The sequence below is a fragment of the Aquarana catesbeiana genome, linkage group LG03, assembly GCF_042186555.1.
Source record: "Aquarana catesbeiana isolate 2022-GZ linkage group LG03, ASM4218655v1, whole genome shotgun sequence".
Lineage (NCBI taxonomy): Eukaryota > Metazoa > Chordata > Amphibia > Anura > Ranidae > Aquarana > Aquarana catesbeiana.
Window position 1 is genome coordinate 523,802,117 of NC_133326.1, and position 25,445 is coordinate 523,827,561.

The 25,445-nt window shown below is 44.6% G+C and overlaps 1 protein-coding gene across 1 annotated transcript in view; it reads left to right on the forward strand.

Annotated features, from left to right (window-relative positions):
- PWP1 (PWP1 homolog, endonuclein) overlaps positions 1-25,445 on the forward strand; it is a 165,278-nt gene that overhangs the window by 33,197 nt on the left and 106,636 nt on the right. Inside the window, exon 6 of the mRNA XM_073621228.1 lies at positions 2,073-2,183. Coding sequence (XP_073477329.1) covers positions 2,073-2,183 — 111 coding nt within the window. The remainder of the gene's footprint in view (positions 1-2,072; positions 2,184-25,445) is intronic.

Genomic DNA, 25,445 nt, shown 5'->3' on the forward strand with positions numbered 1-25,445 from the left:
AACGACAACTTTTCTCATACGTGAATAGAGTGAACCATTTTCATTTAATGTGTACTGTTTTCGTACGAGAAAATCAGATATGAAAGACTGCGCAGGATCATAAACCATAAACAACCAAAAAGCCTTTGTCATATGCAAATGTTCATACATTTCCATCCTCGTGCGATGTGGCTCCCAAACAAAATTGACATCCTTTTTTCCCCACAAATAGAGCTTTCTTTTGGTGGTATTTGATCACCTCTGCGTTTTTTTATTTTTTGCGCTATAAACAAAAAAAAGCGACAATTTTGAAAAAAACGCATTATTTTTTACCTTTTGCTATAATAAATATCCCCAAAAAATATATATAAAAAAAAAAAATCTTCTCAGTTTAGGCCGATACGTATTCTTCTACATATTTTTGGTAAAAAAAAATCGCAATAAGCTTTTATTGATTGGTGTGCGCAAAGGTTATAGCGTCTACAAAATAGGGGATAGTTTTATGGCATTTTTATTAATATTTTTTTTTTTTACTAGTAATGGCAGAGATCAGCGATTTTTATTGTGACTGCGACATTATGGCGGACAGCTTGGACACTTTTGGCGCAATTTTGGGACCATTCACATTTATACAGCAATCAGTGCAATTAAAAATGCATTGATTACTGTGTAAATGTGACTGGCAGTGAAGGGGTTAACCACTAGGTGGCACTGTAGGTGTTAAGTGTGTTCTAGGGAGTGACTCTAACTGTGGGGGGGAGGAGCTATGTGTGACACGACACTGATCACGGCTCCCGATTACAGGGAGCTGTGATCAGTGTCAGTGTCACTAGGCAGAACGGGGAAATGCTTGTTTATCGAGTCCGCGGGACCCGCGATCACACTCACGGAGGTTGCGGCGGGCGCCCGCAAACTGCTTCTTAAGGGGGAATGTACAGGTACAGTAATCTGCCTGTACGTGCCCTTCTGCCGACGTATATCGGCGTGAGCCAGTCGGCAAGCGGTTAAAGTGTAACTCCACTTTCGTGGGGGAAAAAAAAGAAAAAAATATAGCATATACAACTGTGACACAAGTCGTATTGTAAATGAATGTTATTAAAAATGATCTTTCCTTCAATCTGCAACTCTGCAATGTTCTGTAAAATGCAATATGGCTACCTGGAAGTATTTGGAACACAGAATGTATACAAAACGCCCCCCAGAGACATGATTTCCTGCTTGTGTGATTGGCTCACTGATTTTCCCAGAAGTCTAAGATACAAATCTGGTTTCAGGCATCCCCTGCAACAAAAATGTCATTTTTGGTGAGATACTCCCAATAGGAAATCATGTCTAAATAAATGCAGACCCTGCCTTTTCTCATTGGAGCCCTGCAGATGCAGCAGCTGATTGATAATTATGAAACCACTCCCATTAGACTCACTGACCACATGGACACAGACAAACACACAGGTATATATTAGCAATTGTTAGTCTGACATGTGTGCTTCTTTAGTTGGCCACTGGACTGCCTATTAGGTCTGTACATACCTCTTTAAGATCCCGTTCACACCTGCTGCATGATAAAACTGTCCATTTTACCATGTTGGCTGGTCTCCGTTTTGTGCCGAAGGTGGCTTGCATTGTAACTTTAACCTTTTTTTTTTTTGCTTTACTGAAATGTCAAAGTGACACCATTCATTTGTATGCACCATGTGAGCTCAGGTTCATTGTGGAAAAATGACTAAGGCCCCTGTGGGCTGAAATGCATTAGCACTTTTGTATGATGATTGCATGTTGTGGAAAAATGCATTTTTACGCAGTGTTCTGACACTCGCCTCAGGGGAGTGTTGTAAGGTGAAGAGTGTACGTAGAATATGTAACTATGTAATACAGTTGTTTTTTATGTGCCTTTGCCGTGTCATGATGGGCAGCCCAACGGCCAGCTAAAGGAGGCTGACAATGTGGCAGCTTATTGCAAAACCAAAAACCTAGTCTTGTCAGCCTGAAAGGGGAAGTGCTGTTATTGACAGGATCTCTGGGTAAAAAACTTTTGAATAGTGAAACTTCTGTTCATTTTTTACTTTGAGTTTTTTTTTTAATTTGTTTCCCAGTGTACAACCATGAAGAGGACTCTTTCTACGTTCACCATGACATTCTTATACCAGCTTACCCTCTGTGTACTGAGTGGCTCAACTTTGACCCAAACCCAGAAGAATCTACAGGTAACTGTTATAAGTTGTAGAATGCTATGAAGATGGTGTGCTAAAGTGTATGCTTCACAAGGCCACCTAAAATATATGTAAACTCCGAAAATGAAGTTTCTTATTTAATCCTTTTTGGACTGTTAAATATACCATTGTAATGGTTTTGTTATGGCTGTCGAAAAAGGGCAAAAAAAACCCCCCAAAAAACAACCAATTATCTTGTCATTGAGACCTGTTTCACAATGGTCTGGTGCCAGAGTTAGCAGTAAAGCACTGCTATTTTTAGTGGCGCTTTACCGCTTTTATAGCGGTGCTTTTCAGCCACTAGCGGGCTGCTTATAACCGCAGCTAGCAGCCGAAGAAAATATTTAATAGTGCCCATGTTGCAGTGCTGCCGAAGCGCCTTGCAATCGCTACCGCAGTGTTACCCATTCATTTCAATGGACAGCAGTGGTTTGGGAGCGGTGTATACTCTGGCTTTCACACTGGGGTGGCTTGAGAGATGCTTTTTTTAGCGATAAAACTCATGAAAAGCTCCCCAGTGTGAAAGGGGTCTAAAGAAATCTTGTCAGCTGATCATTTTTGGTGTTCTCTGCCTGTGCTGCACACTTATGTGTCGGCATTGCTCCCAGATCTCTCTGTGGATTACAGAACAAATCTACTGTTTGTTATTTAGAAGAGGAAAGAGGGCAGTGTTCTCTAGTCCTGTCCAAGGATGACTACGTTGCTCCTTTAAGTTTCCTTGGCCGACCACTGTCCTCCATGGTCCATAAAGTTGCCTGTTTCTTTGTGCTTCTTCAAATGAGCTTTAACAGCACATCTTGAAACCCCAGTCTGCTTTGAAATCTTTGCCTGGGAGAGACCATGCTGATGCACTATAACTACCTTGTGTCTCGTCGTGTGCTCAGTCTTGTGATGGTGTATGACCTGTGACATGAAGCTATCTTCCACAACCTCCCCTCACTAGCAGAGGTTGGCTGTTCCTCACCCAGTTTTATGCCCCTCAGTGAAAGTGTTTGTAGATCTAAAAAAAAAGTTATGTTACTGCCTCCTAAAAGCGATGTAATATCCATTGTAATGTGGCTTTTTTTTTTCCAGTCCTGTCTGTGTTGTATAATGCCTGGTGGATACTGCCTCTGTCCTGCCTCCTGAGAGTAAACTGAACACACTAGCATGGCTGCTGATTCATGCTAGTGTGGTCAGTTTATGTTTTGTGTCCTCAAGCTGTTAATACAGGCACGCTGTGCTAGAGAGCAGTGTGCGCCTGTATCGTCTGTAATCTGCAGCAAGCCACACCCCCTCCAGCCACTCCTGCCCTGTTTCATCACCATAAAAACACAGTGAGACCCAGTGGCAACGTTATTTCCATGTAGTGGCGTCATGCCCACCAGCAGATCCGTGGATTGCTTAGTAAGCTACAGCGATCACGTGACCTGCAATTCAGATGCCGAGGATTATAGCCACATTTTTCCAGAAAAAGAAACCAGGAATTTATTACAAGGTAACAGTTCTCGGTTTAATAATGTTTTCCACACTATTTACCTTTACAACCACTTTATTGATTGTGTAATCATTAAAGCCCACTTGTAGTAAAGCCCGCTTGGTGATTTTTACCTACAGGTAAGGCTTACCTGTAGGTAAAATGAATATCTCCTAAACTTACACCATTTAGGAAATATTCACCCTGGATGCATCCAGTTACATCTCTGACGCATGCACTCTGAAGGTCCAGCATAACTTGTCGGACCTTCAGAGCTTTGTGCCGGAACCGAGGGCTCCCGTGCGCATGTGCAAGAGTGGCGTCATCGTGGCTCCAGCCAGTCACATAGCCAGAGCGAACAAACCCGGAAGAGAGACCGGGGGAACATGTCAGTCCTCTCATCTGTGACCGTGCACTGCTGGAAGGCTTCATTCCAAGGTAAGTATTTCATAATGTGCTAGTATGTGGTGCATTATGCAATTGCCTTACAGGTGTTTTTTTGTTTTTTAAGCAGCCGTGGTTTACTACCGCTTTAACCTACAGATGAAATTGATGACCATTAGCACCTGCTTGGTATAATTGGTTAATCATACACCTGACTCTTAATCCTACAAAATCCCTGACTTTGTGCAGGTGTAAAGTGCGCAGTTGTAAGAGCTGATGCTGGCTTAAAAACCAAAGGGTACAGTTCTGGACTAGTGTGTACGTGTAGTGCACCAACTTGAGGCTGCCTGCCACTGCAGTTCTAAAAGGTTTTTCGTTTAGGGGTAAAACTATCCTCATCCATCTCCCTGGTTTTTGGAAGAGAGATGGGGCATAGTAGGAAAGGCACATTGTGCCTGGGTTGTTTAGTAATGTTTGCAAAAGAATTTTGTTTCACGTTTGTTGTTTTCTTTTTGGTGTATGACTCTGAATATCATATAACGGATGCTAATACATGGTATGTTCTATTAAGGATATTGCTGCTCATGGTCTCTTTTCTGATTCGGCTTCCCACCTATCCTCAGTGGATCATGAGGTGTATATTAGATGGCTAACCCCTCTGCAGATCACTTCACTGTTCTTTCTTGGAATGTCAGGGGTCTGGGATCTAAATTTAAACGAGCTCTCCTTTTTCAGTATCTAAAATCTCAATCACCCCAACTTATTCTTCTTCAAGAAACCCATCTTATGGGCAGCAAAATACTGACATTAAAAAAACCTTGGATACAGAGAGCTATACATGCCACATACTCTACTTATGCAAGGGGAGTCTCAATTCTCATACATAAGAACTTCCCTTGCATAATTGAGGAAGTATGTACTGACCCACAAGGGAAGTTTGTTATTGTTGTATTTACACTTTGGTCGCAAAGATATATAATCATTAACATGTATATACCCCCACCTTTCTCGCGGGAAATATTGTATGCGGTTATTAACAAAATTGCACCTTTTAGTCCTGGGAAAATTCTAATAATGGGTGATTTTAATGCCATAATGTCCCCGGATTTGGATAGACCTGCTCCACCCAAAAACCATTGCACGGAGCTTTCTGCCTGGGCCCAGGCAGTTGGTCTAGAGGAAATCTGGAGGTGAAAACACCCTACTACCAGACTCTATTCGTGTTTTTCCGCGTCGCACAAAACCGCATCCCGTATTGATCTGGCATTCTCGAATACCCCACTGTTGGCAGATGTGCTGGAGGCATCTTACCTACCCAGTGATTTATCCGACCACAGCCCATTAGTAGTAAAGCTCCGCTCTCCTGCATCTCGCAGTGCTGCATTGTGGAGGCTGGGAGCGCATTGGGTCTCTTATCCAGAACTAACTGAAATAATACCTCCCCTCTTAGCTGAATTCTAGGAACAGAACACAGGGTCTTCTTCCCCTGAAATGACATGGGATGCATTCAAGGCGTATGCGAGGGGCCACTACATTTCATCTATAGCTCACGTAAAAAAGCAGCAAAAAAAAGAAACCCAACAGTTACAGCATTCAGTGATAAATAATACAGCTACATATAGCTCTGATCCTACACCAGCTCACTTTGATCTGCTTATGGCGGCTCAGAGGGAGCTGAATTTACATATGGCAGAGGTCACACGACTTGACACACATAAGGGCAGGCAGAGAGCCTTTGAACAGGGTGATAAAAATGGTCGTCTGTTGGCCTTATTGGCACAGAATGACCAACCACTTACACTTGTCTCCACATTGCGGACCCCAGATGGTGGGATAGCAACATCTCCCTCAGAGATTCTACAAACATTCAGTGCCTTTTATGACAAGTTGTACTCCTCTACTCTGACCTCTGATTTTCGGCCTGAACAACTGCAGGACCTTTTAGATCCCTTGGCATTGGGTTGGCTCTCGGACCAGGAACGTGAGGCCTTGGTTCGGCCGTTTACGGTACCGGAGATTCTTTTTTTTTTTTTTTTTTTGCCACTTCAGCGAAATTTATCTTAACAGAAGTCGTATCAACTTTGAAAATCAAAATTTGTCCGTCTCTTTTTTTTCACATCATTGTGGCTAATGTTCTGTTTGTTTTTATTAATCCTAGACTTTATGGTTAAAAATAAAACACAGATTTCCTCCAAGCGAGCAGATCATATAGAGACCACATATACAATCTTCAGTAATATTCACAAACCTTTAAACCCTCCATTTTCCCCTCATACCCCCCCCATCCCTCCATTCCCCTCCACCATCCTCTCATCCCATTCGCACACCACCCATTCCACCTAATGTTCTTACACCTATCCAACCCATTCATACTCTAGCCATAACTTCCATATATTCTTATATTTCTTTAAACTGCCTCTCTTTCTGTACCAGAATTCCTCTTTCGTGATCATATCCTTAGCCTCTTTTCTCTATTCTCCTACTGTTGGGGGTTCTTTCTCCTGCCACTTCCGTGCTATGATTTTCCTTCCCTGAAACAGGCATCTTATAATAGCAGTCTGGGTGTCTTTCAGCATATCATTTTCCTCCAGCAAACTCAACAGGCAAGTTCTGGCCTCCATTTCCAATGAAGACCCAAATATTGCGTTAATTTCCTCCACTAATTTTTCCCAATACCTGTATAACGTGGGGCATCGCCAAAACATATGCACTAGGTCTCCTCTCCTATCTCCGCACCGCTGACACTTCGCATCCTGCCTCTTACCAAACCTAAATAATTTCTCTGGTGTGTAATAAAGTCTATAAATCAAATATAGATAAGAGACCCCCTGTGACGGTGATATAGATATCCTTGGCCCTAATGCCAGAATAAACTTCCATTGTTCCTCCGTTATTGTGCCAACCTCTTCCTCCCATTTAGTTTTCTTCCTGGACTCCACCTCCCCTTCTTGCCCCGCCTTACTTATACTCCTGCACATTTGTGAGATCAGCCCTTTAGACCCCTTGGTGTTTACCAGTTTCCTTAACAAGGGCATTTCACTCCACTCTATCGCCTTACCTCTAAATTGTACCTCCAGGGCATGTCTTACTTGCAAGTAGCTTAAAAAATAATCTATTGGGGATTGCAAACTCCTCTTTTATCTCTTGAAACGTTTTCAGCCTCCCTGCCTTATACAGTTGCACCAGACAGTGAATACCCCTCCTGTCCCATTCTTCTATTTTCCCCATCATACTAAGCTCATTCAGATTTTTATTATTCCATATCGGGGAAAACTCGGAGTACCCTGTATATCCCAATACAGCCTTTACCGTCTTCCAGCATTTAATCATTAGCTGAGTTGTTGGGCAGCTATATCCAAAAAGTTCAGCCTCCACCTCTGTATCATGACTGATATTGTACAACCATACACTATTTCTTCCTACCCTTTCTTCCACCAGATTACTGCCTCTCATAAACTGGATTTGGGCTGCCAAAAAGTAACTCCAGGGGTCCGGTAGCGCCAAGCCTCCCTCCTCTCTCGGCCGCCGCAGTGCTTTCAGGCAAATTCTTGCCACTGTTTTTCCAAATTAATTCCCTAAACAAACTATCCAGCTTCCTAAACCAATGCTTCGGAATCCAGACAGGAGAATTGTGTAACACAAACAAAATTTGCGGCATCCATATCATTTTAATAAGATTGCATCTACCGGCGACCGAGAGAGGAAGGCCACCCCACACCCGGCTCTTCTGTTTTATTTTTGCCATTAATGGTACTACATTGCCAGTTATATACTGCCCTGGGTCTTTGGTTATATTTACCCCCAAGTACCTCATTTGATTTACAGTTTTTATGGAGTTTACCTGTCCTGGGAGCGGGTTTGCCAGGGGGTCTATTGGTAAAAGAGACGATTTTTCCCAGTTAATTATTAAACCCGAAAAGCGCCCAAATTCTTTAATCAGTTTTATTGCCCCTAGCAAGGAAGCTTGTGTGTCTTCCAGGAACAACAGGATATCATCCGCATACATTGCGACTTTCTCCTCTACACCCCTTCTTTTAAAACCCTGAAATTCTTGCGACATTCTTAGGGCGACCGCCAGAGGCTCCAACGCAAGGGCGAAGAGCAGGGGCGACAGTGGGCACCCCTGTCTCGTCCCCCTCCCCAGCTGGAACCACTCGGAGCACTCACCATTGACCCTAACTCTGGCTCTTGGATTGTCATATAAAAGACTCAACCAGTTCACAAAATTAGGGCCAAATTTGAACTCTGCCAGTACTTTCCACAAATAATGCCACTCAAGGCAATCAAATGCCTTGACCGCATCTAGTGATAAGATAGCTCTATTCCCTTCCTTCTCTGTAGGTACTTGTATATTACTGTACAATCTTCTAATATTCGTACTCACCGATCTATCCGGTATGAAGCCGGTTTGATCTGAGTGGATTACTTTCGCAATTATCTTTTTTAACCTGTTTGCTAGGGCTTTTGCCAGAATCTTAATATCTGTACATAGAAGTGAGATTGGTCTGTATGAAGCCACATCTAACGGGTCCTTCCCTTCCTTTAGGAAGATTACAATAGTAGCTTCTGTCATAGACATGGGCAATCTACCCTCCATAACGGCTCCATTCAAAACTTCCAGTAGCTTTGGGAGCAAAACATCCCCATATCTCTTATAAGTTACTATGGGCAGGCCGTCAGGTCCTGGCGCTTTTTGATTCGCCATTTCCTTTACCACTCCTTGCAACTCCACCAATGTCAACGGAGTTTCCAGGGCATCTCTCTCCTCACTGGATAACGGAGTTATTTTCAATTTCTCAAAGAACTCCCACATCTCCCCCTCTACATCCGACTGTGGGGCCCTATACAGACCTTCATAGTAGTCTTTAAACACTTCTACTATGCCGGGGTAGTTCTAATAGTATTCCCGTCCTTATCCCATATTTCTAATATAGTGGATGAGGGGCCATTTGCCCTGGCTATCAATGCCAAAGTTCTACCCACTAATTCCCCTTCACAAAAAAAATTCTGTTTCTGAAACATTCTACTCTTTTCTTCTTTTTCCAGTACTAGTTTCCTGTATTCTTCCTGGCCTTCTACCCAAGCCTCATATCTAGCTATGGTTGGCTCCTCCAAGTACTTCCCTTCTGCCACCCTCACCTTTTCTCTTATTCTATATTCCCTGGCCTGTGTTTTCTTTTTGGCATAGGAGATTTTCTGAATGAAGACCCCTCTAAGGAACGCCTTCAAGGCGTCCCAGGTTATACCTAGCAGGGCGGATCCTACATTCATATTTATGAATTCTTCCAAATTACCAACAATCCCCTCATCATCCTCGATTATTTCAAGCCAAAAGCGGTTCAGTCTCCACTCCCCCCCCTCCAACACTCAGCCCCATTCTAACTGAAAAGACCAATGGAGAGTGGTCTGAGAGCCCCCTTGGCTCGTAATCTATCCCTCCCACTATCCTCAGGGCTTCCTCATTACAGAGCACCAAATCAATCCTGGACAAAGTAGCATGCGTCCTCGAGTGGCATGAATATTGCTTCTCACTCGGATGCCACTTCCTCCAGACATCCACCCATCCCACTTCCTTGCAGAATTGGAAAAGCGGGTCCTTAGATGACCCTCCAGGGATCCCCTTTATCGGGAATCTATCTACACAGTTGTCCATGGCCCTATTAAAGTCCCCTGTCACTACAACCAGTACCCCAGGTTTGTCCGCTATGAAGCCTATCAATTTGCTAAGTATCTCTGTTTTGAATGGTGGAGGAATATACACACTCGCAAGAATACAGTCCCGCCCCTCAATATTACAGTAGAGAAAAACATATCGACCATACTTATCCAGTTTACTCTGCCTGCAGGAGAAAACCAACCCAGTATTTATCAGCACACTCGCTCCCCTTGAATACGAGTTGAGTGATACTGCTCTTGATAGTTCCTATTCCTCAAAGTGTTCACTGTATCCTTATCTAGGTAGGTCTCCTGGAGACAGAGTATCCTGACATCCCTTGTTCTGGCCGTAGAAAAAATTGCTTGTTTCTTACATACATCTTTCACCCCTCTCACATTCCATGAACATATCTTCATATATTTAAATTTGCCTGAGGTTACCCTCTTATCTATTTTAGTGCCTACCATTCACCTATTCCTGTGTCTTAACTCAAAATAATTCTCTATTCCAAAAACTATTGTGATTAATAATTGAAATTTTAGTGCTTTTACTTTTTGTGTTTCTTCAATACTTCCTACTTCACACCACATTACCCTTTTACCCCCCTCCCTCCCCCCCAACAATCATATACACATCTCTCTCCCCAATCCCACCCAACCCCCCTCCCTCCCCCCATCCCATCACCCCCTCCCCCACCGACCCAACCTTGGGCCCATCTCACCAAGCTTCTAAAGTGACCGTGTTAACCCACAAACCGTGGATACACCTCTTTCCCCCCTTTGCATTGTAACCCGAACCTATATAAGAGGGGGAAATTACCCCCATCATAACCAGTATGTAAAGGATTCTTATTCACTACCTCCCTAAACCCACACCTCTGCAAATATAACCATGGAAGAAGGGGAGGGAAGAAGACCTGGAAAAATAACAAAGACTGGAGAAAAAAACAAAAACAAAAAAAAAAAAAAAAAAGTCATGTCCCCAAATATGCATCTACTCGCTGGGCAAAAAACCCCAAATTCTGTCCTCCTCTTCCCCCTCGCTCCTCTTCTAAGGCCTTCAGCTCTTCTTCTAAGGCCTTTCTCCCAGCCGAAACCTTCCCTCATTCTTCTCCAGCCATGAGAACACTTCCGCAGGAGTATTAAAAAACTGTACCTCCCCATTTACTGTTACCCGTAAACGAGCTGGGTATGACAGTGCATAGCCTATTTTATGCTGCCGTAGACTCCGTTTGCACTCTATAAACTTTGCCCTCTGTCTCTGCAGCTCAGGGGAGAAATCTGGATACAGGGATATTCTTGCACCATTGTATAGAATATTTTTCATCTCCCTTGCTTCCTGAAGGATAGTGACTTTGTCTCCAAAAAACAGAAGTTTAACTATAAGGGGCCTTGGCTGACCCCTTAAAAATGGAATCCTAGGGGCCACTCTATGTGCTTGTTCAATAGCAAACAAGCTAGAGAACGCGTCCTTGCCAAACACATCCCTGAACCATCCCTCCATGAATTCTGCCGGGTTGTTGCCCTCGCTTCTTTCGGGAAGACCCAGGACCCTCACGTTCTTCCTACGTGCCCTGTTCTCGTATTCGTCCATCTTCCTTAAGCATGTGTCCAATTGTTCCTTCATCCTTTTAACCTCCTGTCTTAGCGGATTCACATCGTCTTCCACCTGACTAAGTCTCTCCTCGAGGGCAGTGGTCCGAGCGCATACCTCCTGCATATCCCTTTTCAGCACAACTAAATCGTCTCTAATTCCTCTAAGCTGGTCCGATAAATCAGACAGCGCGGTCTTGCAGGCATTAGTTGCTAGAAAAATGTCCTTTTAAAGATGGTTCCTGCTCTGGTATCCCCTTATCCTCTATTGCTTCATTACCCAAACTGCTCTCCCTACCCAAATATGTCTGCGACACTGGTTCGGTGACTGTGGGTACACAAGCTTGGGCTGGGCCTTGACTTTTCCTCCCCCCAGGGTGATTGGCCTGGCCCCTTGATGCTGCGCACCCCCCATCTGGCTACCTTTTTTAGGTGTACAGTTTGGTGTATGGGCAAAGCGTTCCAATTTTGCTGCTGCACCTTGGCCTGCTTTATCCTTGGGGCCGCGCAAATTATGTGCCCCAGCTCCTTCTTGTGCTGCGGTCTCCTCTGACCCTTTTTTTTGGTCATCCTGTCCTCCCTCACCCCTTGGGATTTCGAGAACAAAAAAAATTATACAATCCTGCTATATCTTTAAGATTTGATGTTTGAGATTCTATTGATAGCCCCACAGGAGCACTGCCTTCAGAAAGCAAATGTAACATGCAATTAAACGTTAGCCAGTGTATTCACTCCCCTCCTCACGGCCACTTCTCCGGCCTCCAATGTCCTCCTCCCCACTCTTCAAAGGTAGGAACTCACCAAGGGGTCCCCCCAAGGGGAAGCTTCCAACAGTCTCGTCCAGGGAGAATACAATCAGGCTTTCCTAGGGCATACAGCGCATATCATGCAGCATACCTGTGCAGTGTATCTTACCCCACCAACCAGTCAGCCGTTCTGCTCAGCAGCGTCCTCCTGCTTGTGTTCAGCCAGCACAAGCGTTCTGAAGAGGGATCCTATGGGTCATGCACTCCTGTCTCCGGAGAGAAAAAGGCAGGCAGAGGCAGCGCGCCGGTCCGGTCCTCGGATGAACCGCTCGTTAGGACGCTAGGATGTCTCCCCTATCTCCCAGGAATCCGGCCGCCACAGGCATGGAGATTACCGCTCCGACATTCCGGCTTCCAGCGTGGGCATCAGGAGGAGCAGCTGGGTTTGTGTCCGCAATGCCCTCCCCTTCCCTCAACCTTCGGTCACACCCACCAGCCACATCCCCCGTACTATCTTTTCTAAAATTCGGTACCGGAGATTCTGAATGCCATTCAGTCGTTTCCCACTGGAAAGGCACCAGGGCCAGATGGCCTTCCAATTGATTTTTATAAAGCACATGGGGAACTTTTGGCACCGTTGTTGGCCCAGTTATATAACACCTGTTTTAGAGCTGGAAAGTTGCCTGACTCTATGTATCTTGCATACTTAACCTTAATATACAAACCTTCTAAGGACCCAACATCTTGTGCCTCATACCGACCCATTGCATTATTAAATAATTATTTCAAAATTTTGACCAAATTACTTACACGACGTCTATATCCTCTACTACCATCAGTGATCGATTCAGATCAAACCGGTTTTATGCCCCGTAGATCCATTGATGTTAATCTCAGAAGACTATATACTAATATACATACCCAACATCATAATACGGGCTCCAGGATTATAGCCTCACTAGATATAGAAAAGGCTTTCGATACAGTGGAGTGGCCTTTTCTTTGGGAAACATTGCGCAGAATGGGATTTCCTCTGCTGTTTATTGAATGGCTTCAGATATTATACAAATGCCCCACTTCATCGGTGAGATTGGGTGGTGGCTTGTCGGCTCCCTTTAGACTTACAAGAGGAACGAGTCAGGGCTGTCCTCTCTCTCCAGCGTTATTTGCCTTAGCAATTGAGCCTGTGGCGGAAGCATTACGCTCATCCCTGCATATAAGAGGTCTTCTTATTGGCTTGCTGGAGGAGAGGTTAGTCCTTTATGCGGATGACATGTTGCTGTTTCTAAATGATGCAGGTCCATCCTTGCAGGGAGTTCTAGATGTATTAAACAAGTTTGCAGATGTCACGGGGTTAAGAGTTAACTGGTCAAAGTCCATACTCTTTCCAATCGACCAAGCAGCTAAAACTACATCTCCCTTAAATTGCTCCCTACAGTGGGTAGAAACCTTTAAATACTTAGGGGTTCACGTCTCCACCCAAGCGACGGATTTTATTTCACTTAATTTAGCCCCAGTGCTTTTAGAAACAAAGAAGAAATTTAAAACATGGAGTAACCTGCCTCTTTCAGTTTGGGGATGAGTAAATCTCCTCAAAATGAAAATAATCTCTAAATTTACTTATCTGTTTCGCCACTCCCCCCAGTGGATACCTAAGTCCTTTTGCAATAAATTGAATCAATTATTCTCATTCTTTATATGGGGCCTCTCACCACCCAGATATCGTTTAACAACCCTGATGCGGCCGACAACGCAGGGTGGTATGGCATTTCCTAAATGCTACAAATATTTCTTAGCCACTCAACTGGTGACGGCGACCTGGTGGTTGCACCCTGACAAAACTAATGCGTCCACAGTTCTAGAAGCGACGATATTAGGTTCGTTAGAAGCTCTACAATTACTTCTATTCAGAGGTCTTCGTGCACCGTATCCCTTGACTCCCTCAATGTGTACCACCCTGCGGGCTTGGCAGGCAGGTCTAGCCATAGAAAAGTATAAAGCAAACAAGTTCTCTCCTAATACTCAGTTATGGCTGAACCCCACCCTACCCCATATGAACAAACTTCCTGACCCTTATGCATGGACCAAATATGCGCTAGATAATGACGATTGGGACGATGTCTGGGATTTTCCATTTAGATCATTCGTTTCTATGCGAGACCACCTTATACAATTTAAAATAGTTCATAGAGCTTATTTTACCCCATATAGACTTGCCAAAATGAACCCTTCATGCACGGCGGAGTGTTGGAGATGTGGAATCTCCCCAGGCGATTTTTCACACATTTTTTGGCATTGTCCACAAATCCAGCAATACTGGAGTGAGGTACTTGAAGTGGTAAACAGGGTTGCATCCACTTCACTACCCCGTGCAATGGAAATCTGTCTTCTGGGACTGATTGAAACACACATACCAAGGATTGCACAACGCACATTGGTTGGGTTGTTACTCTTTTATGCCCGCAAATCCATTGCCCTGCAATGGAAGAAAACTGCCCCCCCTTCATTGACACAGTGGAAAAGCCTGATAAATACTAGTCTTCCCCTTTATAAAGACACCTATTCAAATAGAGGATGCCCGGCAAAGCACGATAGAGTCTGGCGTGCTTGGTTAGACAAAGAAGACACAGCTGGTTGATGTTTAATATACTATGACAAGGGTGGTTATTATGAACTTTTGAGAGTCTACTAGTGTCACCATGAGGAATAGACGGGAAGTCTTTTCTGTAATATGTAAGGATATATTGGTAACAATACACTGTGAGTCAGCTTGTGAATGAGACACTTTGCACAATGTAATACCATGCCATGTGTTGTATATGTCATACCGGATGTACACCATAGTTGTTTTTAAGTTGTATATGTATTGTTTGCCTTAAAAGTTAATAAAAATAATTTAAAAAAAAAAAAACCAAAGGGTAGGCGCACCAAATATTGATTTAGATTTTTCTTTGGTCCACTCAGTTTGCATTTTGTAAACTGATAAAAATAAACAATTAAAATTTACATATATTTCTTAAAGCATTCTTAGTTTACAGCCTTTTTTCACACCTTTCTAAAACGTTTGCACAATACTGTTAGGCTACTTTCACACTGGGACGGGCGTCGGCGGTAAAGCGCCGCTATTTTTACCAGTGCTTTAACGCCGTTTTAGTGGCGCTATTTGGCCGCTAGCAGGGCAGGGAGCTTTTAACCCCCGCTAGCGCCCGAAAAAGGTTTTAAACCACCCGCAAAGCGCTGCTGCCCCATTGATTTCAATGGGCAGGGGCGCTTTAGGAGCGCTCCTACAGCGCTTAAAAGATGCTGCTTGCAGGACTTTTTTTACCGTCCTGCACTCAGGCTTTCACACTGGAGAGACCGGATGGAAAGGCTCTTTACAGGCACTATTTAGTGCTGTAGCGCCTGTAAAGCGCCTCAGTGTGAAAGTAGCCTTAATATCATTGTATATGACACTTTGAGTGAAATGTCCATTTCTTTCTCGAACATCACGGGACACAGAGCCACAGTAATTACTGATGGGTTATATAGGTATCACTGGTGATTGGACACTGGCACACCCTATCAGGAAGTTCAACCCCCTATATAATCCCTCCCCCTTGCAGGGATACCTCAGTTTTTACGCCAGTGTCTTAGGTGATGGACGTGTAAAGATGTCCTGTGCTGAGCTCCAAAGGGAATATCCTAGGATCCTATACTGGGGCAAGCCAGGCGAACCAGATCCATTCAAAGTGTCTTTTCATGGCCGAATTGAATGGTACCCGGGCCTCGTGTCCGAAGAAACGAGGTTTTACCCGTAATGCTTCTCTTTTTAGAGAGCTGGACCCCGCAGATCAGAAAATGGCTTTAAACTTCCTAATTTCTGGCGAGGTGCTTTACGGTCCCAGAACTGTTGGATCCCCCTACTGATGGGGGCCCCAGTCTCTGACGGTTTTTTCAAACAGAGCCCACCGTGAGAGGTGAAGATTGGGTCTGTGTAAACAGCACCCTGCGGCTGGATAAGGTAAGAGGAGATTCCACAGAATTTTTGAGTTCTAGTGGCTTTTCTCCTTTAAGGTAAATGCATGCTATGCCTATTGTGACCACCGGGGGCTGCCAAGAGCACAAACCTACACATGCTGACTGACTGTCTCAGGTGTTCAGTGCTGATTATGTCCCAGCATCTCAAAGCAGGCTGCAAGCAAAGCAGGTAAGGTGGAAAGGGGGATTTCTCATGTTTGAATGTTCCCCCCCAGGCTAGAGAGGGGCCACAGGGGTCTAGAAAGTGGTTATACCACCCGGGCTCTGCGGCCTAATGGCCACCATCTCTGAAGATAGCCGTTCAGGCAGATCTTGTTACCAGTCTCCCTCCTTCCCCCCCCCCATCCCCAGCCTTTTCTCCAGAAGCATGACAGGAGAGTCGGCAGTGCGGGAAGCGCTCGTTTTTTTCAAAACTCGAGGGGGGGGGCGGTAGAGGAGGGGGCGGGATGTCAGCACAGAGTGTTTAGACTCCCACTCAGGCCAGCTGCAGGCTATTAAAGGCACTCTGTACAGGTGCACTCAGCCTTCTGAGAGACACAGAGCTGACGGTCGCATGTAAGGTGGGACACAGGCATTCTCCTAGGCAGCATTTACTGAAGTAACACCAGACTGAGCATTGGGTAGCAAGGCTTTTAGCCAGACTACATCGCTCAGCGGGCAGTGTTCATTTGTATACCTCACACCTTGTTGCTTTGCACTATGGGTAGAAGAGGTTCAAGCACCCCAGGAACCAGAGACACTAGGGGATCTCGTTCAGGTTCTGAGGGCCCCCTGTCGGCAGCATCCTCCCCCCCTAAAGATGGGCCAGGGACGGCTAGCCAGGGAGAGCCATCGGGGTCAGGGGCTACACCTGCTTCTGGCACTTCAGCCCCTGTATATATTACACAAGAGGTTTTTTCCTCAACCATTAATGGTCTAGAGGAAAGATTAATGGCCGTGATTACGTCTTCACTCAGTGGAAGAAAACGCACTAGGCTTTCCTCTGTTCCCCAAGACCCTCAGACAGAGGAGCTCTGGGATAAAGGAGATGAATCCCTTTCAGAGGATCGGGATGGGATGGATGATTCCTCTTCGGAGGATTCAGGTGGAGAGGGACCCTCTGCGACTTCCCAAGAGGAGAAAGTCTTAGTGCAGATCCTCACTGGATTGGTCCACTCCACATTTAAGTTGCCCATACCTGAAACTGCTAAAGAATCCTCTTCTGCTTTGGGGTCACTGAAACCTTTCCAAGCAGCACATGCTTTTCCTGTTCATACCTTACTTGAAAAGCTTATTTATTCTGAGTGGGACCACCCAGACAAACGTTTTTTTCCGCCGAGAAAGTTTTCAACACTTTATCCGATGGAAGAAAAGTTTATTAAAATGTAGGGAATACCGGCTATTGATGCCGCCATTTCCTCCGTAAATAATAGCCTGACTTGTCCTGTAGACAATGCTCAGATGCTCAGGGATCCTGTAGATAAAAGGATGGAATCCCTATTGAAGGATGTTTTCTCCTTAGCAGGATCAGTGGCCCAACCTGCAGTAGCAGCGATTGGAGTCTGTCAATACTTAAGAGACCATGTTAAGCAGGTCATCAAAGTATTACCTGAACAGCAGGCCCAGGGGTTTGCTAACCTTCCAGCGGCCTTATGCTTTGTGGTTGACGCCATTAGAGATTCTATCGTGCAAACCTCCCGTCTTTCACTGGGGTTGGTGCATATACGTAGAATCCTATGGTTGAAAAATTGTTCAGCCGAAGCACCATGTAAGAAGCTACTGGCTGGGTTTCCATTTCGTGGTGCAAGGTTGTTTGGAGAGGACTTGGATAACTATATCAAGAGAATCTCTTGTGGGAAAAGCACTCTCTTACCTGTCAAGAAGAAGAGTAAGCGTCCCTCTTTCAAACGGACTCTTTCCCCAGCGCCGGGGGCTTCAGCCTCCAGGCAGTCTCGACGGCCGCCTCCATCGGGGTCCAGAGACAAGAGTCAACCCCAGGGACAAAAGAAGTCCTGGGGAAAGAAGCCTACTAGGCAAAACACTAAGACCTCTGCATGAGGGGGCGCCCCCGCTCACTCGAGTGGGGGGAAGACTGCGACAGTTCTCAGAGCTCTGGCACGAGGACTTCCAGGACAGATGGGTAGTCTCCACGGTAACCTTAGGGTACAAGCTGGAGTTTCAGGAATTCCCTTCTCCTCGGTTCCTCAGATCAAATGTTCCCAGAGACCCAGAGAAGAATCAGTCGCTCCTTCTAGCGTTAGAGCGACTTTTGTCGCAGGAGGTCATTATGATAGTTCCCGCAAAGGACCAGGGATTGGGCTTCTATTCCAACCTTTTTACGGTCCAAAAGCCAAATGGGGATGTCAGGCCCATTTTGGACTTAAGGGATCTGAACCGATTCCTAAGGATTCAATCCTTCCGCATGGAATCAATTCGAACAGTAGTTCCCACCCTGCAGGGAGGAGAATTTCTGGCATCAATAGACATCAGAGATGCATATCTGCATGTGCCCATTTTTCCTGCTCATCAGAAGTTTCTGCGCTTCGAGGTAGGAGGGCGCCATTTCCAGTTTGTGGCTCTGCCTTTTGGGATAGCCACTGCACCTCGAGTGTTCACAAAGATCTTGGCTCCTCCTCTGGCCAGATTAAGGGCTCAGGGTATAGCTGTCATAGCATACCTAGACGACCTGCTCTTGATAGACCGGTCGGTAGCCTCTTTGAATGGAAACTTGAGGACCACGGTCAGGTATCTAGAACACCTGGGTTGGATCCTCAACTTAGAAAAGTCTTTCCTAAAACCAGTAAGAAGACTGGAGTATTTAGGTCTGATTATAGATACAAGCCAGGAGAAAATATTTCTACCCCAGGCAAAGATCACTGCTTTGAGAGAGCTGATTCTGACAGTAAGGACCAAGAAGGGTCCCTCAGTCCGCCTTTGTATGAGGCTACTAGGGAAGATGGTGTCTTCATTCGAAGCAGTTCCCTATGCTCAGTTTCACTCAAGAATGCTGCAACACAGTATTCTGTCGACCTGGAACAAGAAGGTTCAGGCATTAGACTTTCCGATGCACCTGTCGCATGCGGTGCGTCAGAGCCTCAATTGGTGGCTCATACCCGAAAACCTGCAGAAGGGGAAATCCTTTCTACCGGTTACCTGGACGGTGGTAACAACAGATGCCAGTCTGTCAGGTTGGGGAGCAGTTCTGGAACAGGCTGCGGTCCAAGGGGTATGGTCCAAGACAGAGAGGACCTTACCCATCAACATTCTGGAGATCCGGGCGATACATCTAGCTCTAAAAGCCTGGACTATCAGGCTACAGGGTTGTCCGGTCAGGATCCAGTCCGACAATGCCACAGCAGTGGCTTATGTCAATCATCAGGGAGGCACCCGGAGCCGAGCTGCTCAAAAAGAGGTGAACCAGATCTTAGTCTGGGCAGAGATGCATGTGCCATGCATATCGGCAGTTTTCATCCCGGGAATAGAGAATTGGCAGGCGGACTATCTAAGTCGCCAGCAGTTACTTCCAGGGGAATGGTCTCTGCATCCCGATGTCTTTTGGGCCATATGCCAAAGATGGGGGGTTCCAGATGTAGATCTCTTTGCATCCCGATTCAACAAAAAGATAGACAGATTTGTGGCAAGGACAAAAGATCCTCTTGCATGCGGGACAAATGCGTTGGTGATTCTGTGGCATCGGTTCTCACTGATTTACGCATTCCCGCCTATTCTGCTACTACCACGACTCCTTCGCAGGATCAGGCAGGAAAGGAAGTCGGTACTTCTGGTGGCCCCCGCTTGGCCCAGAAGGACTTGGTATGCAGAAATAGTAAGGATGACGGTGGGTTCCCCGTGGACCCTACCGGTACGCCCAGACCTGTTATCTCAGGGTCCAGTGTTCCATCCTGCCTTACAAACGCTAAATTTGACGGTTTGGCTATTGAGACCCACGTTCTGAAGAGTCGTGGGCTCTCAGGTCCTGTCATATCTACCTTGATTAATGCAAGGAAGCCAGCTTCCAGGATGATTTATCATAGAGTCTGGAAGGCTTATATAACCTGGTGTGAATCCAGAGGTTGGCATCCCAGGAAATATGTCATAGGTAGAATCCTTGATTTTCTACAGATGGGATTAGAGATGAAGCTGGCCTTGAGTACCATCAAGGGCCAGGTTTCTGCTTTATCAGTATTATTTCAGCGGCCACTTGCTTCGCATTCTTTGGTCCGAAACTTTATGCAGGGGGTGATGCGTCTTAATCCTCCGGTTAAAGCGCCCCTAAACCCCTGGGACTTGAATTTGGTCCTGGCTGTGTTACAGAAACAGCCTTTTGAACCAATAAGTCAGATTCCTTTGGTCTTGTTGACAAGGAAATTAATTTTTCTGGTGGCCATCTCTTCTGCTAGAAGAGTATCAGAATTAGCAGCTCTTTCCTGTAAGGAGCCTTATTTGATTATACACAAGGATAGAGTGGTACTACGCCCTCATCCTAGTTTTTTACCGAAGGTGGTTTCTGATTTTCATTTAAACCAAGACATTGTTCTACCTTCCTTTTTTCCAGATCCCTGTTCTCCGGAAGAGAGATCTCTACATTCGTTGGATGTAGTAAGAGCAGTTAAGGCCTATCTAGGGGCAACTACTCAGATCCGCAAGACGGATGTTTTGTTTGTGCTGCCAGAGGGTCCCAATAGAGGACAGGCAGCGTCAAAAGCTACCATTTCTAAATGGATTCGACAGTTGATCATTCAAGCTTACGGTTTGAAACAGAAGATTCCTCCGTTTCAGATCAGGGCACATTCCACAAGGGCTATTGGTGCTTCTTGGGCAGTGCATCACCGGGCCTCTATGGCTCAAATCTGCAAGGCCGCAACCTGGTCTTCAGTTCATACATTCACCAGATTCTATCAGGTGGATGTGGGAAGGCATGAGGATATCGCCTTTGGGCGTAGTGTGCTGCAGGCAGCGGTACAGGGTCCTCAGGTCTGATTGCACCCTATTTGGTCGTGGTTCCCCCCCCTCAGGTAGCATTGCTCTGGGACATCCCATCAGTAATTACTGTGGCTCTGTGTCCCGTGATGTTCGAGAAAGAAAATAGGATTTTTTAAAACAGCTTACCTGTAAAATCCTTTTCTTTCGAAGGACATCACGGGACACAGAGGTCCCGCCCCTCTTCTAATACACTATATTGCTTGGCTACAAAACTGAGGTATCCCTGCAAGGGGGAGGGATTATATAGGGGGTTGAACTTCCTGATAGGCTGTGCCAGTGTCCAATCACCAGTGATACCTATATAACCCATCAGTAATTACTGTGGCTCTGTGTCCCGTGATGTCCTTCGAAAGAAAAGGATTTTACAGGTAAGCTGTTTTAAAAAATCCTATTATTCATTTTGTGTACATGCTCAAATAGAATCATTAGAGATCCCTGCTGGATCAAGCAACTGTGGTCCTGACCACTTTAAGATGCATTAGGAACAAGGAGGCATCCACCTTATGACATCCCACCAAGTGTGGGGTGGATATAGTCATACAAATCAACCAAGTCCTGAGAGCCACTAACTGCAACTCCTATGAGCTGACCCCCAATGGAGGACGCAACTTCTTATGGTAAACACACCAGAGTAATCCAATGTAATACACTCCAGCATTTGCAAAATAGGTAAAAGTAATATGAGTTTATGCAAAGTACTCTTTTGCCTATTAACTATGTCCCCTGCCCTATCCCTCAGCTCGTATAATTAGAGAGAAAAAAAAATGTGTACGTGTGTATTAAGCTATTTGCATAGGTTTTAAACATTTGGTTAGAACTTTTACTACTGTCTTTGTCCCAATTAAGGAGATTCACCCCTCTAGTCATACTGGTGAACATTATCATTTAGATATAAAGTGAAGTGAGAGTCAACATTTTAGAGCTGTCCCCAGAACAGCAAAGAGGGGAAATCTTCCAATGGGGACATGGGAGCAACTGTTCTCACTTTCTTCCCTTTGGGGGACTTCCCCTAACTTCTGTTGTTCCTTTGGGACAGAAAGTTGATGGAAATTTCCCCAGTGGTACTCAGACAAAAAAATTAACTCCACCCAAAGTTTAAAAAAATTGTATGCTTTAAATACCCCACATGTCCACAAGAAGAAAATTTAATATAATTTTACTACATGTGGTATTTTGTTTTTTTCACAACTGAAATTATGAAAATAAAATATGAATTGCTTATGTCACATTACTTTAATTATTAAATTACTTTGGAATGCAAAAGCCGGTAAAGGGGTTAAACTTCTAAGCACATCTGACACCTGTATCCCCCTCCCTTGTTCTGGTCAGCTCACTGCCGCTGTTCTATACATATATCACAGTTAGACTTTAAAGAGCCCATATAGGCTCAGTTACGTTGATGGAAAACATGTAATCTAAATCTTCCGCCTTTTTTTCTGTACTTTAATAATGATGTTTTTACATTGTTGCTAGCAGTCAGAAAACATTTTAATACTCGGCAGTGCTTTTTGGACTTGTTAACTGCTTGGTGGCAGGATAATAAGCCCCTGCAGAAGAAAGGTAATGGATAGAGCCAGGGCTCGTTATTTGCTGTAAAAGTTTATTTCCCCCTCCCGGCTGCCATGATTACGTTAAATCACAGTTGGCCCAATCTCGGTGTTGGCTGAGCTGGGATTTATTTTATTGATCCAGACTCACAATACAGTTATAATGTCCTTAGGACTGGCTCACTTGGGGGTATCATGCTGCTACTTTATAACTCCATCACATAATAGCAGCCGTTGTAGGTGTTTAACATTTAATGAAAATCTCACAGACCTAGCATGTCCATGTTACTGTAGCAAAACAGAGAGGATTATGGGAATCTGTGGCATAGTGACATCATTCAAGAGCTACTGGTCTGCTTTAAGGCTGGATTCACACCAGTCCGGTGCGATTTCCAGCTCCGTTCTCAGTGCAAAGAGAAAAAGCAGCTGTTCAGTGCTTCCTCTCCGCTTTGTAGCTGCGGATCAGCTGAGCAGGGAGAGGGGGAGAGAATGCCTGTTCACAATGGAAAGCATCTGCGAATCAGATGTGTTCCCATAGAAGAACAGGTGCCTGAAATTCGCACCGCACTGCCAGGAAAACGCAGTTTTTTGGGCAATGCGGAGTGCGAATGCAACGCACATATGCGAACCAGACTGATTGAAAGTAATAGATTTTAAAATGTTCTGCAAATTGAATGCAGTGTAAGTCGCATCCAATTCGCATAGGTGTGAACCCAGCCTAAAGGAGACCTTTGCTGCCTGTTTGTCCAGGGTCAGTGGCTGAGAAAGTACTGAAGTCAAGGATTAGCATGACAAGCTGCATTTTCGGAAGGCGTCGGCAGTGATTTCCTAAAATTTCTCTGAGCACGGGTTTAAAAGATTTATTTTTGTAACTGTAATTTGTGCAAATATTCCTTTGCCAAGATTGGCTGTATGAATATATGCCTTTATCCTCTAGCATACATATTACGTTTCTCATTGGGATTTGCACTGAAACACTGTCTCAGAACCAAAAAAGAAATCTCCTCCAGTAGAGGGGGTTCCAGTGGGCTTAATGAATTCTAATGGTGGCCTTGTGTATACTTTAACCACTTGACCTCCAGAAGATTTACCCCTCTTCATGACCAGGCCATATTGTGCGATATGACACTGCGTTATTTTAACTGACAATTGCGCGGCCATGCAACGCTATACCCAAATAACATTTATATCATTTTTTCCCCCACAAATAGAGCTTTTTTTTTGGTGCTATTTGATCACCCTTGCGTTTTTTTTTTTTTCTGCTATAAAACATATCCGATAAATAATAGAATCTAATCTAAATCTAATTTCTTCTTAGATTTAGGCCAATATGTATTCTGCTACATGTTTTTGGGTGCTATACTGGGTCCCCTTAACCACTTCAGCCCCGGAAGGATTTACCCCCTTCCTGACCAGAGCACTTTTTACAATTTGGCACTGCGTCGCTTTAACTGCTAATTGCGTGGCCATGCAATGCAGTACCCAAATGAAATTTGCGTCCTTTTCTTCCCACAAATAGAGCTTTCTTTTGATGGTATTTGATCACCTCTGCCGGTTTTATTTTTTGCGCTATACACGGAAAAAGACCGAAAATTTTGAAAAAAAATGATATTTTCTACTTTTTGTTCTAAAAAAAATCCAATAAACTCAATTTTAGTCATACATTTAGGCCAAAATGTATTCGGCCACATGTCTTTGGTAAAAAAAATGTCAATAAGTGTATATTTATTGGTTTGCGCAAAAGTTATAGCGCCTACAAACTAGGGTACATTTTCTGGAATTTACACAGCCTTTAATTTATGACTGCCTATGTCGTTTCTTGAGGTGCTAAAATGGCAGGGCAGTACAAAACCCCCACAAGTGACCCCATTTTGGAAAGTAGACACCCCAAGGAAATTGCTGAGTGGCATGTTGAGCCCATTGAATATTCATTTTTTTTGTCCCAAGTGATTGAATAATGACAAAAAAAAAAAAAATTACAAAAAGTTGTCACTAAATGATATATTGCTCACACAGGCCATGGGCCTATGTGGAATTACACCCCAAAATACATTTAGCTGCTTCTCCTGAGTATGGGGATACCACATGTGTGGGACTTTTTTGGGAGCCTAGCCGCGTACGGGGCCCCGAAAACCAATCACTGCCTTCAGGATTTCTAAGGGAGTAAATTTTTGATTTCACTCCTCACTACCTATCACAGTTTTGAAGGCCATAAAATGCCCAGATGGCATAAACCCCCCCAAATGACCCCATTTTGGAAAGTAGACACCCCAAGCTATTTGCTTTGAGGCATGTTGAGTCCATGGAATATTTTATATTTTGACACAAGTTGCGGGAAAGTGACAATTTTTTTTTTTTTTTGCACAAAGTTGTCACTAAATGATATATTGCTCACACAGGCCATGGGCATATGTGGAATTGCACCCCAAAATACATTTAGCTGCTTCTCCTGAGTATGGGGATACCACATGTGTGAGACTTTTTAGGAGCCTAGCCGCGTACAGGGCCCCGAAAACCAATCACCGCCTTCAGGATTTCTAAGGGTGTAAATTTTTGATTTCACTCTTCACTGCCTATCACAGTTTCGGAGGCCATGGAATGCCCAGGTGGCACAAACCCCCCCCCAAATGACCCCATTTTGGAAAGTAGACACCCCAAGCTCTTTTCTGGGAGGCATGGTGAGTATTTTGCAGCTCTCATTTGTTTTTGAAAATGAAGAAAGACAAGAAAAAATTTTTTTTTTTTCTTTTTTCAATTTTCAAAACTTTGTGACAAAAAGTGAGGTCTGCAAAATACTCACTATACCGCTCAGCAAATAGCTTGGGGTGTCTACTTTCCAAAATGGGGTCATTTGGGGGGGTTTTGTGCCACCTGGGCATTCCATGACCTCCGAAAC